Genomic DNA, 15,056 nt, shown 5'->3' with positions numbered 1-15,056 from the left:
TCCTGTTCGCCTTTGATGAAGGGAACACACTTTTCACCTTATGTTTTCCTGTTGGGGTCCCCTGGAAGGACTCTGAGTGCATTGTTAAAAAATAAAAAAAGGGCTATAAAGAAGGATATAGTCTGAAACGTATAGAGACATACCTGTCTAGCCGGATTTTAACAATAAGAGAAAATGGGAAACAAAGGATCTAAAAATGATGACATATCCCAGTTAGAAGGGGACATGAAACATATGGCAATACAAGGAAATGCTGACTGTGTAATGCACAGACATATGTGGAAACAAGATTTTGGATTTTAAGGAGTCTCTTTAAGAGATAAAGAAAAAGAGTCAGAGATACTCTAATATACTAATACTTGTGTGTTATTTTTCTGTGGGGTTGAGACAAACTTTTTACAATGGGTAAAACAAGATAGGCCTAAATATAGTAATGATTTATGTAATTAAAGATTTCTCATTACTGAGATGCCTTGACCCGGAACCAGTAGGGGACTGATCATCCCAGGGAAATTCCCTGGCCTCAACCTCCTCAGAAAACGAGTGAGACGGAGGACCTCTGGTCGGGCTCGGGTTGACTCAGCATTGCGATCTCAAGAACAAACTATGAAAATAGAAACATAACTAACCCTAGTGTGAAGAATAAACTAAAGGTAATTTAAAAGGTTTCAATATCAGTTAAAGGTATTAAGAGAAATACATAAAATGACTTAGAAATAGGTAAAAGTGCGTCAAAATCAGAAGACGTACATGATAAAGAGAATAAGAGATGGATTTAAAATGTCTACAACAAAAAGAAAATTGTAAACACAGCTTTGAAAATGTTTTTGCATTATTGGTTGCGCCAAACAGAGAAAAGCTTACGTTAATGGTGGCGAGAAAGCCAATCATTTTTGTTTTGGTTTACTTTGGCAAGAGAGACAATGATTTTTTGTTTTGTTTTGTGTGACTTTGATGCCTGCAGAGCAGTAACCAGAGAATAACATGCACAGAACAGAAAAAGAATGAGACATCTAAAAGCAGTCATACACATAACCCATTACTTTTGAAGAGTCTGAAACGGGACAGATATTAAAAATGCAGATTATGTTTAAAAAACATGCTCCACAAACTTATTAGGAAAAGACTTGATGTGGGTTGGGCATTAAAATTGTTCCAACAATACATGGGTTTTAGAATAAATTAAACAATGGTGTCCCAAAATGTTATCATGTATAGAATATACACTGTTTAGCACAAAAAAAGATTTAAAGAGAAATGTAAGCCTGTGACACTAACTACATTAACCTAGATTAATGCATTGGACTCACACAGAATGGGTGGGGGCTGAGTGCTGGCTCAAAAGACTATATTCTCACAGGCCATGAGCTCAAACTTAGCTACAGTTCGAGAGACAGTCAATTGTTGTTGAACATCTTGTGCTGTTCTCCAGATAAGAAGATTTTAGCAGAAACAAGGCCACAAAATTAGCAGCTGTGGTTCACTAAAGTAAAGCTATCTTTTAAAAAGCACCTTTGCCAGACACAAAAAAATAAATTATACATTTTCTGGAAATAACTTAATTCTGTAGATAATGGATTCCAAACCATGCGTTAGCAACACAAATGTTGCAGAGTTTACCTTATTCTCAGCCCATGTCAGCTGGAGATATTATTAAAAAGCCTGAAGCGGGAAAGCAGGCATTTGAACAGTTAAAAAAACTGTTGGTTAGTTCTACTGTCTTAGCACATCCATGACATGACAAAGCTATTCATACAAGCTGTAGACTGGAAAAGGAAAAAAAAAAGGTTATATGATATTTGTGTTAATGCATAAGTGGGGACTTAAAGTTGAGACCAGTGGCATACTATTCCACACGGCTAGATCAGGTAGCCCAAGCAATGTCTGAATGTTTACAAGCCTTGGCGGTGCAGACCTCTGCTCCTATTGTACTAAACAGACTCTTACACTGAAAGTTCCACATGCTTATTTTTTATTTGATTTGTTTTGCTCTCACAGCCTCATATCACTTTTGAGCACTGCGTGACATTTAAGCCAGCTACACTTTTACGTACAGCCAAACAGATAAAAACTATGGCAACCAGCGCTGACCTACAAGATATGCCTATTCCAAAAGCTGATTTAACCATTGTTGATGATTCAAGCAAACAATCCTTGAACACATAGCCACTACTTCCACACTATTCCGCACAGGGAGCGGAACTTATTGCACTGATAGTGCACGCACATGCAAAAGAGTTTCATTGGGAAACCACAAAACAGACAAAGAGATTGACCATAATTTTACTCCATATATAGCTTTTGCTGCTTGCTTTTCTTGATTTAGTGTAAAATACTTTGAGCTGCAACAACCATCTGAGACACATACACATTTGAAGAATTAAAACACACAATACTAAAACATATGCTGCAATATTAATATAAGAGGGGATAGTAAGCATCTATTTTTAGTTCTTGTTTTTATTTTATGAGAAAGAAAGGTTAATCATTCATCATTGATTTTATATTGTTTTACTTCTTATTGAATTATGTAGTTTGAAAGATGTTTTAACATTCAGTTATAGATTTTATTGAGTTAAATCCCAACGAAAGAAAGAAATATTGTCTAGCCATAGACAATCACTGCTCATACAACCCCCAGTCAGCCGGACTGGTAGAAAAGAAAGAACCGATCTATTGAAAGCCAATTCCGAAAGTGAAATTAGTGATATTAAGCATGCATGTTGATATCACTGTTTGAAATGATGTATGGAAGAATCTAAACTGCCTAAGCTCTTAAACCATTTGCCAAAACAGACGAAGAGATTGAAAATACATGGCAAAGATGATGTTTGAAACTAAATGCTCTCAGACTTCTCTCCCCTACACAGGAACACTGTGAGGCTGAATCCAAGGGTGGGCCAGGAGATTGGGTCCTAATCAACAGCCTCTAAAGAAAACACTTCCACTTGCCCAAGTGGGACAGAGCGTACCAAGAGCTACTGTCAACATCTACCACAGTCAAAATAGCTGAGAGAGCCACGTGGATACATCTGACTCACTGTAAACGGGTAAGCCTGCAGATGGCGGATGCAGAGGAGTAAGGACCATCTTTCTTTGCTGTTTCCAGGTATTGCCCGCAGTGACAGAAAGACCAGTCTACAAAGGGGGGTTGATGTATAGATTCTTCTCGTCTCAAACGCTGGCAGTAGATATAGTACTGTCCTGTGGGATTAGAACCGAGTGGAAATTGTGGAGTAAAAGGTCTATTCCTCTGCAAAGTCATGGGAGGTTACGCAAAATGGGCCAAAGTATGTGGGGGACTCCTAGTAACGACTGTGGGATTTGACATTGTTGGTCTAATAACATGCTTATAAATGATAGCTATACAGCATCACTATTCACATTTTAACTGGCCCTTCATGCCAGACAATGCTTCACCACCTCCACACATTATTAGCAAAGATGCTCTGTTTGAATGCTATTTAAAACCTGGGGAAAAGAACGATGCACACCTAGGACACTGGACACAATGTAAAACCATTACATATGTGCTTGATAATGGAAGAGAAATACAGTTAAATACTTCATCTGAATGTAAAACTGCGGGATGTGCTTGAATGGCAGACTTCTTGAAGTACAGGATATAGCTATAGCTGATATGTGGTGGTTATGTGGGAATGGTGAACTAATAGCTACACTGCCTGTGGGTTGGTCTGGGACTTGTGCTAGAACAATGTTAGTACAACCTTTTCAGATTACCCCCAGGTCCAAGATACACCAGTACCTGAGGAACGTTTCAATGCATTCCGTACGAGGGAGGAGAGAAGCAGGGGATGACAGCGGGATCTCGACAGCCTGGGCATTCCCCAGGGCATTCCAGACGACTAAAAGGCCTTGAAACCAGCAGCGAATGGCCTGGCATCTACCCTCTGCCCCTGGTGCGTCATCGGAGCACACACAGATTGGATTAATTTCCTTTACTACGCTGAGATGATATTCCAAAACCTGACCAGAGACGGACTACAAACAATCAGAGAAGAACTACACGCCACCTCCAGGGTAACACGGCAAAACACGGCTGTGCTTGAGATCCTCACTGCCGAGAATGGAGGCATTTGTGTCATACTTGGTACTGACCAATGTTGCACACATGTCCCTGACAACACCAGAGATGGGAAAGACTTAGATCTGATCCTACAAATAAAATGCAAGCGAGTTCTGACACGCATGATTGGTTTAGTGCCCTGTCGACAATGTTTTCCTCATGGGAAGGAATGTTGATGTCTTGTGTGGGATTGATTTTGGGTATTCTTTGTGTGTTGGCTACCTGTGCATGCTGTGTAGTACCCAGTATACGAAAGATGGTGACTGGAATGATAAAAACTCCTGACGATGAATACCTTGCCTTCTGATAGAAAGTTTGCTTAATAATTACTTACTAAGGTAGATGAAACAATGCTCATTAATGACCTCTGTTCCGAAAATCCGTGTGATGAAGCTCAGAATGATGATTTTGAAGTTATCCATTGAAATTGATGAAAAGAAAGATGATTTGTGATTTTGATTGTGTTTGTAATTTTTGATTATCCATTGAAACGGATAAAAGGAGGGATTGATAGAGATTATTTCCAAACACTGTTAATGACTTAAGAATATAATAATCAAGTGACTTGTATTAATATATTCCTTGTATGAATTATGTGCTTATGAAAGCAGGAGCATGGCTTTTCTCTCTGTGTGTGTAACTAGAATATTAGGTGCCACAAAGTCTGCATATGAACAAGAGCATGTTTAGACCAGAGGAGATAAGAAGGGAACTCTGCTTCTTCCGACCTTGTGCAAAACTGCCATCCTTGCAAGACATGGAGCCTCGGACGTGAGAAATCCACCACGTGATCATCCCTGCTCAAAGCTAAACTTCTGACTATATAAACTTTGTGCGAAGAGTTTATCAGGGCTTCACTGTCAGCCTCGGCTGGGAGGGGAGCATAATTGCAATTGTTGTTGTTTGTCTGTCTAATAAATATACTTTCATGCAGCTCCGGAGTCCTGAACTAACTAGGGTGCTTTTTCACCTATCAGTATTAATTTAACATATTTGAAACATTTATTTATTTACGAATCCGTGTCTCTTTACAAGTGTTTGTAACCCCCAATTAAGTATCGCTACATAAAATGTGTTTCCTGTTTGCCGAGTGGATGCATGTACGGCCCCGGCAAACAGAACACAACAGAAAACAAAATGCCCTGTTGTCATGTGATGCCCTGTTGTCATGTGATGCTCTGTTGTCATGTGATGCCCTGTTGACATGTGATGCCCTGTTGACATGCGTTATGTGATGCCCTGTTGTCATGTGATGCCCTGTTATCATGTAAAATGTATCTATTTTACATTTATGGAACGTTTACTTATTTATCTATCTATGTCTCCTTACAAGTATTTGTCACCCCCCCCCCCCCCCCCCCTTTATTTCCCTTCTTTCCTACTGTGAGGCGCATTGTGTTACCTTTGTGTATGAAATGCGCCGTACAAATAAAGTTTGATTTGATTTGATATTGATACTGGCTGTTTGTATAAATGTGTCGGGTGATGGCTAATGTCTTGTTGGCTGTAGTTGGGTTAAATGTGTTTAGTGATGACTGATGTATCATATTGATACTGGCTGTAGTTGTATACATGTGTTGGGTGATGGCTAATGTCTTGCTGGCTGTAGTTGGATAAATGTGTTTGGTGATGGCTGATGTCTTGTGTTGATGCTGGCTGCTGGCTCTCACCAGTGTTATAGTGCTTGGTGCAGTATCCCAAGTCATTCTCCTCTTTCAGCACAAATTGCGGCAGCATCAGGTCATCTGCCACTTGCACTGGGCCCTCATCCAGCCACTGGAATATCAGATCATGCATAGTGTAGCCAACTACAGTAGGAAGAGAGAGAGAGAGAGAGAGAGAGATATTCAGAAAGACATAGAAAGATAGAGGGAGGGAGAGAGAGAGACAGAGAATTTAAGAGAGACAGAGGGAGAGGAAGAAAATATTAAATTGCACACACCCATAAATCCCTCTTTAGCCTGCATGTCATAAAAGTAAACCACTTTTCATACTGGGGGCACAAACAAGCAATATAAGATTTTCTGACATGCTAATGTCATAGCCCTAATGTTAATTCATTCAGTTGTTTGGTTTAAGACACCCTGAAAATAGCCATGTGTTCGTTATATTGATTTTGAATGCATGGGACTACATGTGTCATTTCAGTCAGGATAATGATTGGATTCGGTTTGAACCAATAGCCATGAGGATACAGCATGTATCATATTGTTCAAACTGCACTTGATGATATTATGCTCAACATAAAAGTGTGTGTAGGCCTATCGTGTGAGGTTTGCTCCATCATTAATACTAATCTATAAATATAAGCCTCTTCACCTCATGGATCATAAATCATCTGTCCTTAATTATATTTGTCCTTCACTATATCAGAAAACAGTTGTATAGCTTTTATTTATGCAAGAGTAATTTGAAATAATAATGCATTTATGATGGTGCCTTTGATGAGTATTGGGACAGATTTTGTAGCTTGGGCCACCATTTAGGATCCCTCTTTGTGTAAAAAGTCGACAACAATAGAATTAAATGTAAATGTCGAAAATAAATAGAATTAAATGTAAATGTAAATGTTAAAACTAAAATAAACATGTGAAAACTATTGGAGAACACTAGATGCAAGAAAAACTGTCCTTGTTGATGACTATAATTGATGATTGACCTTATAGTCTTGGCATGACTATGGACGATGAGGGTATAATGAGAAGGGATAATTCAGGGACTAAATCTATCTAAGGTAGGCCGATTGCAACGGCAGACTGGAAAAGGCAATTCTATCTTATGTAGGCTGATTGCAACGAAAGACTGGAAAATGTGAAGCTTACAGCTCTCAAGTTGCATGGTGCATGTCTGGATGTCCATAGGGAAGTTCTTTAGATCCATCGGACAGGACAGGATTAGAGTAAGCCTAACACAGTAAGGGAAAATAACAAAAAAGACAGAGGCAGAGACAACCAGGACATTTCTGTTAGGAAATACATACAAACACACTAAGGAGTGGATAGAGAAACAGACAAAGAGAGACCTAGACAGCCAGCAGTATTTCTGTATGAAAACAACTAGAAAAAATCCACAGGGAGATGGGGGGGAGAGAGAGAGAGCGAGAGAGAGAGAGAGATGAATAGAGGGAGAGAAAGAGAAAGAGAAGATGAAATGAAAGCTATAGCTAAAGGGGAAAAGAAAAGAAAGAGAAACGCAAGACGTGGGCGGCAGACGCACGCCAGGGCAGGCAGTCTGGCAAGCTGTGTGTGGGGGTGAAAGACAAACACATTTTGTTGGAGGAACTAGAGGCAGGCAGAATCTGTCACGCAGCAATGTGGGCTAGTTTGAGAGGCGGTGCCAGGGGTCTTGCAACAAATCGAATCAAAGGAACAGACAACCCCAAAACAGACCCAATTTCTTTGGACATGTGACAAGATGAACAAGACCACAGCGCATTGCATATCTCATTGTACAAAACAAATGTATTAGATCCTAAAATAAAACTGACTTATTAAAATGAACTTGAGTCAGATTTAAACGGTGGAAAAGACAAGGCAGCCTTGTTGGACACTGAGAAGGAAACTGTAAGATGTTGTAGTGGGAAGATAAAGGAAATGTAAGAAAGCACAGAGAAAACCACAATGTCAGTGCTATTTGTGGTACAAAACTAGGTTAAGTATTCTCACGTAGCTCGGTACAAATGCTATTCATGAGTGTTCCTGCACTGAGTGCTTCTAGTTTGATCTTACCAGATGTCATGGCACCAAACAAACTCTACAATAGTTTAGCTTAGAACCCCTGTGTATGGCAGGGCTAAAAATGGTGAAGAGTGAAGCTGGTGAGGCAGTCGTACTAGAACAGTGGACATGGCCCCAATCTCAAATGCATTGTGTTCAGAACTGATCAAACTGGGTCGGGGTCTGGGTACAGTTCTGGGTAGAGAGCCACCAAGAGTATTGTGGGGTCAGTCATTCAACACCTCTAAGCTGTTATATATCTTTCATTGGTATACAGAATGCTTCTCCTAGACTTTTAAAGAATCCTGCTCTCAAACCTGTTTATAGGCACTTGCAAGAAACCATGTGGATCCATGTGCAATTTTTTTAAGTTAAAGTTTTTAAAGAGTTATCTGTCTTTGTGACTTTTTTGGAGTATTGTTGTGTTGCTCCATAATTAGATGAGTATATGAATCTGTGCTCACCTGATGCTGTAGAGAACATTGCCGTTGTTAAATATGCGCAGGAGTTTGTTGTCAGTGGTGACCTCGTGGAAGTTGGCCCCCTTCTCGTTGGCAAAGAAGAGATCGGGCTTCCAGATGGAGTCCAACATGGAAGGGTCCAGGTCTAGGGAGTCGTCCGGATATTCCTTGTAGGCCAGTCGTGGGTCGTTCCACTGTTGCCGCAGAAACACATTTAAGCGATAGTCCTGGGGAGAACAGAATGTGTTCATGAGTATCCATGGCCATTGTTGCTGGCATTGTTTACATTTAGGTGATGTTCTGAAAATGGTAGAAACAGGTAGCTTCTAGTTTCCCTGGCTAGATGTTCATGATATTACTGACGTGTAAGTGTCAAGATAATCAAAAAGAAATTTGAAAGGGCACATTTGGAACAATCATTGCATTTCCACATAGTAACTGTAACTAGGCCAAATAAATAATGGTGTAATTTCCACATAGTTAAGAAAGCCAAATTAATAAAGATGTCTTGCCTGCCTTGGAGCTTATTAGCTTTAGCACGGTTTTAGTTTTTTTTTTTAGAGAGTTTGGTCAAAAGACTTCTTCTACACAGCTCAGAATCACTCAACTCTATTTCCCTTAGATCAAGACACAGTGAATCCTTTCCCCCGCTTCCCACTAGTTAAAGTGATCAAGCCTTACCATTGTAGTTTCCGTGATGGACCCAAAGCTGTTTATGAAGATGTTGCAAGTGACATTAACAGGAGGACCTGAAAAGGGTTGATGACACAAACTGGAGCATCAACACTGTTACAATGCAGAATACACGTTCAGAGCACAGATGAGTCAAATAGGAAGGATGGGTCTCTGCCTGTGAGCATAAAGACGACCCAGAATCTACATGAATGCATGATGCAGTGAAAGTAGGCCTCTTTAAAAATGAGGTTACTCTTATTATCCCTTATTTTCAGCATGGTCGTCAGTCTTGAGTATGCAGGCTTATCTTACACAACGTGTGACTTGCAATTTACACCAATCCAGCAGAACCTGTGGCATGCACAATCTAGCAAGTCATGCTGTCAGCAACTAAAACAATGCAAGAAGCAGAAACTGCTGGCAGCTATTTGAGAGACTCCGCCCCCCCACCCCCCCCCCCCCCCCCCCCCCCCAGCTAGACATGTTGACTTTTACAATATGCTGCAATCAGGGGCGGACTGGGGGGAAAAAGTGGCCCGGGAGCTACTGTCAGACCGGCCCACTCAATACACAGCGCGCGGCCCGCTATGTACACGGCGCACTGCCCACTCACGCTGCGTTGCCCAGTCAAAGCATCGCACGTATCGACCAGTCAGTGGCCTACTGGGAAAAGTACCCATACACTTAACATTATTTTGGATGACTACAAAGAAATTACATCATATATGTTTGTTTTTTAATACAATTTGGATTCACCAATTTGCCTGAATGGACACATGGAATAAAATGACACTGGCTATTGTAACACTCCAAGGTAGGTATAGTTTGCTAGATGAATATGCTTAACTCTGGGCTAGTATCAGATGGTAATACGTATAACTACAAAGCCTACTGGTTAGTACACTCAAAGTGTATTAGATAAATACAACTGAAATTAGTGCTGTCAAACTATTAAAATATTTAAACACAATTAATCGCAATTATTTTGTATCTATTATAAATGTCCCTTCATTTATTTTTTATCCATATTCTTTTTTTCTTTGTAATGCTCTTATCAGCATGGAAAAGTGGATTGGCTTTCTTTATGCAAATGTTTTATTTGATTGAAAAACAACATTGCCAAACAGGGCGGTACAAAATAAAATTCTAAAGTGCACATTTCAGGTTAACAAGGACTCAGCCTATGGTGCAGTCAAACCATGGCTTAATACATTTTTTTATTTTTTTTTCAAGTTTGCTGTGAAGATAGCAGTCAGGCCTCTTATTTAAGAAACAATGAACCGTAACAGTTAGGTTACCAATAGAAGGTAAGCCTACTACTTCTTTGCTTTTGGCCAGCTACTCAAACAGACAAGCCTGTTGACATTTTCAGACAACAGTGAAGCTTGCTTCATTTGCGCAACACAAACAAGCCCAACTGGGGTCTAGCTGTATCCGGCGTGGTGCTGTAGTTTTTCTAAGGTTAATAATAGTTGCAACAGCATGTTAAGAAAACTACACAGTTTGCGAGGCCAAAAAGAACGTTAATCTCGCGAGAAAAACATTGACGTCGTTAAAATGGGTTTGCATTAGCGTCGTTAATAACATGTTTATCTGACAGCACTTTTATAATACATGTGCTCAATTGAAATACACAATTTTTATACTTAGTATAGTAAAGTGTAACTTACGATGTGCGTTGTACCCTGGCTCTTATCTTGGCTCTCAGGAAGAGCTTGACAGAGGCAGCGACGAGTTGTGCCTCATCTGCAATCCCTCACAAACTGGGTTGAGCGCATGCGTAGGTCTGGGGGGCGCTCTGTGTTATTGCTAGGGCTGACTGCACACGTCACTACGGTTGCGTGCCCTGGCGGGGCGTGTTGAGTGTATGTATGCAAATCCAAATATAAAAATCCTCTACCTCAATCCGCACAGCTGAGAACACTTCGGCTGTGTAAGAACCAATTTTCAGGTGTTCATTAATAAGGTGGAGATCTTTTCTTACGTTGAACTTCCAAAGTCCATAAAACACATTTAAGAAGACACTTAAAAAAAAAAAATCGAAAAATAAGCACCATAAGTGTGAAGACAGATCGCGACTAGGAGTATAAAATCAGTCAGTGCCTTTCGCAAAATAGAGCCTTTAGAGAAAACTGGGCTTGGGCTGTTATATACGGCATAAATTATAAAATACAGATAGACGCAGGGAGTGGGCCGGTTAGTTATGGTGATGGGCCGGTGTTTTGGGCCATCGGCCCACCGGGGATTTCCCCGGTATTCCCGATTGCCAGTCCGCCCCTGGCTGCAATTAGTGCACAGGATCCCCAGTAAACAACAGAGAGTTTTTAATGTTTCATGGCGTGGCCCTCAAGAGAGAGTATGATTTATTGATTGCGTGTTAGCGCCATTAACCATATTTATGGCAAATCGCTCAGGATTGGGCTGGTCACGTGATGCCATGGCTAGGCAAATGTGGAACAGGGTTAAAATATGCATGAAACAAGAGAGATGCTCAGAGAGAACTGAACAGGATGTGTGTCACTATGAATCTGCTGACTGGATTGGCCGAGAGGGTGGGGGGAGTAAGAGAGAGAGAGCGAGTAGTGAAATGTGTGTGACAGCAAGAGAGCGGGAAAAGGGGATGAGGGAGGAGAGGGGGAGAGGGGAGGAGAGAGAGAAGGAGACAGAGAGAGAGAGAGAGAGAGAGAGAGAGAGAGAGAACGAGAGCACCAGCAGTATGCAGGTCTGTGGGTTAACATGCATCAGAACTGACAGCAGAGTCAACTCCTCCAGCAGCTGGCTTGTTTACACTGATTTTAAAGGCCAGAATTAAAAAGGGACATCACATCTTCTACAGTGAGATCCCCTCTTTATTTGATTGACAGTTAGTCTGTTAGTACTGGTTGGCTCCACTCTCTTTCTCTTAAGGGGGTTTGTCAAAAAGGACACACACAAACAGAGGACTGCCTGACTGCTATGTGAGTGGATAAAAGAAAACACTTATAGGTTTTGAAGTACACTTATATAAAAGAGCAGTATTGTTGAAATTTGTTTCCTGTGTGTGCATTGTATCATTTAGATATGTAAATACATGAAAAAGAGTACTGACATAAAAAACACTTGAGTTTGAATCTTTTCTCTCAACAGCAATTCATTAAATGTGTAGTCGATAGGGATGAAAAATGTAGAGCAGAATTTCTGAAGTCTTAAGGTAGTCCTTTAAAACAATATGTACATAAATCAAATTAGACCACATTTGATTAAATTAATTGTCCACTCCTATTGTGAATGGCCTCTAGGTGAACTATGAGCATAAATCAGCATCCTGAAATTAATTTTCTAAATAGCATCTCCTAGTAAAGACACAAGGAAGATAACACGCATTCACACATTTCTTCAGAACAGTTTTTTGTTTTTTTCTCTCTCTCTCTCTCTCTCTCTCCCTCTTGCTCTGTCTCTCTTTTACTCTTTTGGCCTTTTCCCATTCATGAGTTGGAAGGGTTGTGTTCAACTGGTGATATGGGCTTATTAAAGTTGATTTTTGAAATTAGTTTGACTTGGTTTTTCAATGTTTTTTAATAAAGTAAGGTTTTAAAAAGGGTATTTTTCTCTCTCTCTCTCTCTTTAGTTCAGTGTTAATTTTAACATGTGCAGTGAAGTATGAGATACCTAGAGGCTGAGTATGTGTCACTCACAACACTGGGTCTCATTCTGAATGGATGGGAGCTCATTCTCATAAAGCTGTCCAGCTTACCACAAAAGAAAGGAAACTACACTCAAGTAGAGAGTTATTTTGAACATGCTCCATGTCCATTTCATTACAGTCAGCATTGCACTTCTGTGATCCATTCTGAAATGGGCAAAACTATGGCACAGCCGTTTTTGTGATTGTATGGATCAATTCCAAACAGCAGCAATAGGAGCTGTAATTCAACGGCAGAGATTTAACTGCAGAATTGTAGAACTTTTCAGTTTTATCAAATTTAATTTGTAATTGAGCATGAGCGAGGGCCAGTCATGGCGTCACGTCTTCACCAGGGTGGGGTCAGAGGTAAGGGTGATGTGTTCTTCAGCGTGGTGTTCTGCATGAGCCTGGGTCTTTCAGAGGAATCCATTCTATGAGAGTAAGTGTTTACCTTTAAAGTTTGGTCTGATGCGAGCGTCATAGCCTGAGGTTCTGCCCATCAGCTTGTCCAGGAAGTCAGAAGGGCGCATGGGTTTCACCGACCTGCCAGGAAGCTTCATCTGTTCAGCTCCTGAAACAGGTCTGGAAAGAAGCAATCAGCCGTTAAATCGGTGGAGTTCACACCTTTAATCAATGAATTTCACACCTTTAATCAATAGATTTCACACCATTTACTCACTGTTTTGTGATGTCAATGCACTTGGTTTGATTGCATAACCATCTGTATTTTATATGCACTGCGTTTGCTAACTTGAGTATTTGTGCCTGTGGTGCATACTGGGAGTGTCTATGTGACTGATATAGCACCTGGCCAATTAATTCATTTAGGCAGGCAGTCATTTGGGAGAGAAAACCGATTAGAGGCTAGGGCTTGTCAGTTTAACCATTTGAGTTAAGTTTATTCAATTTTGAAATAATGGTTTAGTTCAGTTCTTCTGGTTACTATGAGAATTGAGATATTTTTTTCTCCCTCCCTCCCTCTCCATCCTTAGCTCTCTCTCATTTTCTATTTATTTATCTTTTGTGTGACCATTCTACACTGACGACTTGGAGGCAGTGGTGTAGTCCAGGGTATGTAGGTATACGGAGTATACCCACTTATTTTTCAGTCAGCATTGCGTATACTTATACGTTTATCCTGTGCTGTATGGGCTGCTTAAAAAAATTAAGAGTATACCCACTTCTCCAGGGACCAGTACAACACTGCTTGGAGGGGGGGGAGGGGACTTCAAGTCCCAGAAACTCATCCAAGCTATATTTATTCATGAGGAATCTGAATAGGGACCCATATGGTTATCCAAATATGGCTTAAAGGCTTTACCTGTGACCAGTGAGAATGCAAGAGAGAGCATGTGTGCATTGTCTCAGAAGAAAAGCACGTCCTTCCAGAACATTTAATTAAATAGAATCTCTTTTGCTCCAGTGAAACCGCTATTTGTTAAACTGTTGACAACCTGTTGACAGCTGTAGGAGTAGAAGGAGGGGTTCTGCACATCAAAATAAAGCACTGCAAATTTGTATCTTTGTTGTGTTCAAATTTTAAATTTTAATCGTTAATGTTAACGTTCAGCCCTTAAACCCCAAGTTCATATGGTTGTCTGTGTATTCAATATGTTCAACTATAATGGTCATAGAGACACTCGTAATTTATCAAATTGACATCTGTCCTTTGTCAAACACTCCATCTGTACAAATCTGTGGTGTAATTTAGAAGCTGAAAACCATTTGATTTCGCAGCTTAAATTGAGAGTTGTTGTAAGTGTTAATATTTAATGTTGGACATGAAATACCAATTGGTCAGAAGAACAACAGCATATCTCTCTCTCTCTCTCTCTTTCTCTGTCCCTCTTTCTTATTGTCCCTATCTCATGCAAATGTTGAGTCAAAATCAAAAATAGTGCAATTTGCAATTCAAAGTGAACATTCACTTATTTTGTATACTAAGTTAATGAAGATAAGAAAGACATTGTGTCCTCCTCGACCATGCTGTCATTTAGTTTTTTGAGAAGCACATCATCTGCCAGCATTTCACATCCTCTAGACCAGATACATAAACAATGTGTGCATTTGCACATTTTGGTTTACATTAAATCTACCAGAACGGGAATTAAAAGATTGGCACGACCTGTTGTCTCTTGAGCTAAATGGGACACGACTGTTGGATGTCCCGGTGTCCCAGGGAAAGCAAAGACCAGGACGGACCCACAGATAGAAGCACATTTACACACAAACCATCATTGGCCTCACTGATGTCTTTAAAAAATGTAGACAAAAGATAAATCAGTTCAACATACAGTCCATGAAATATCCTTTAGAAAGCCAGCAACTGTATTTCATTCTGCTCTTTCTGATAATAAAATACAGGTAAAGGCTCAAAAGCATTTTTTTTGTATTCTCAAATTTATTTTACAAAATTTTACATACACTGAACCAGTTCTTATTCTGTTAGGTCC

The 15,056-nt window shown here is 40.2% G+C and overlaps 1 protein-coding gene across 1 annotated transcript in view; it reads right to left on the bottom strand.

Moving 5' to 3' along the window:
* The window catches only part of LOC308370025 (glycine receptor subunit alpha-4-like), a gene marked incomplete at both ends in the record, with an annotated part of 35,284 nt that extends 22,121 nt beyond the window's left edge, over positions 1 to 13,163 (bottom strand). The window contains 5 exons of the mRNA XM_080844584.1: positions 5,758 to 5,895; positions 6,910 to 6,992; positions 8,268 to 8,491; positions 8,946 to 9,013; positions 13,055 to 13,163. Of these exons, the coding sequence (XP_080700710.1) occupies positions 5,758 to 5,895; positions 6,910 to 6,992; positions 8,268 to 8,491; positions 8,946 to 9,013; positions 13,055 to 13,163 (622 nt within the window). The remainder of the gene's footprint in view (positions 1 to 5,757; positions 5,896 to 6,909; positions 6,993 to 8,267; positions 8,492 to 8,945; positions 9,014 to 13,054) is intronic.
* Between the last annotated feature and the right edge of the window lie 1,893 nt (positions 13,164 to 15,056).

This window comes from Sprattus sprattus, assembly GCF_963457725.1.
Source record: "Sprattus sprattus genome assembly, chromosome: 1".
NCBI classification, from domain to species: domain Eukaryota; kingdom Metazoa; phylum Chordata; class Actinopteri; order Clupeiformes; family Clupeidae; genus Sprattus; species Sprattus sprattus.
Note: the sequence above shows the minus strand (reverse complement) of the source record. Positions and strands in the feature narration are given on the sequence as shown.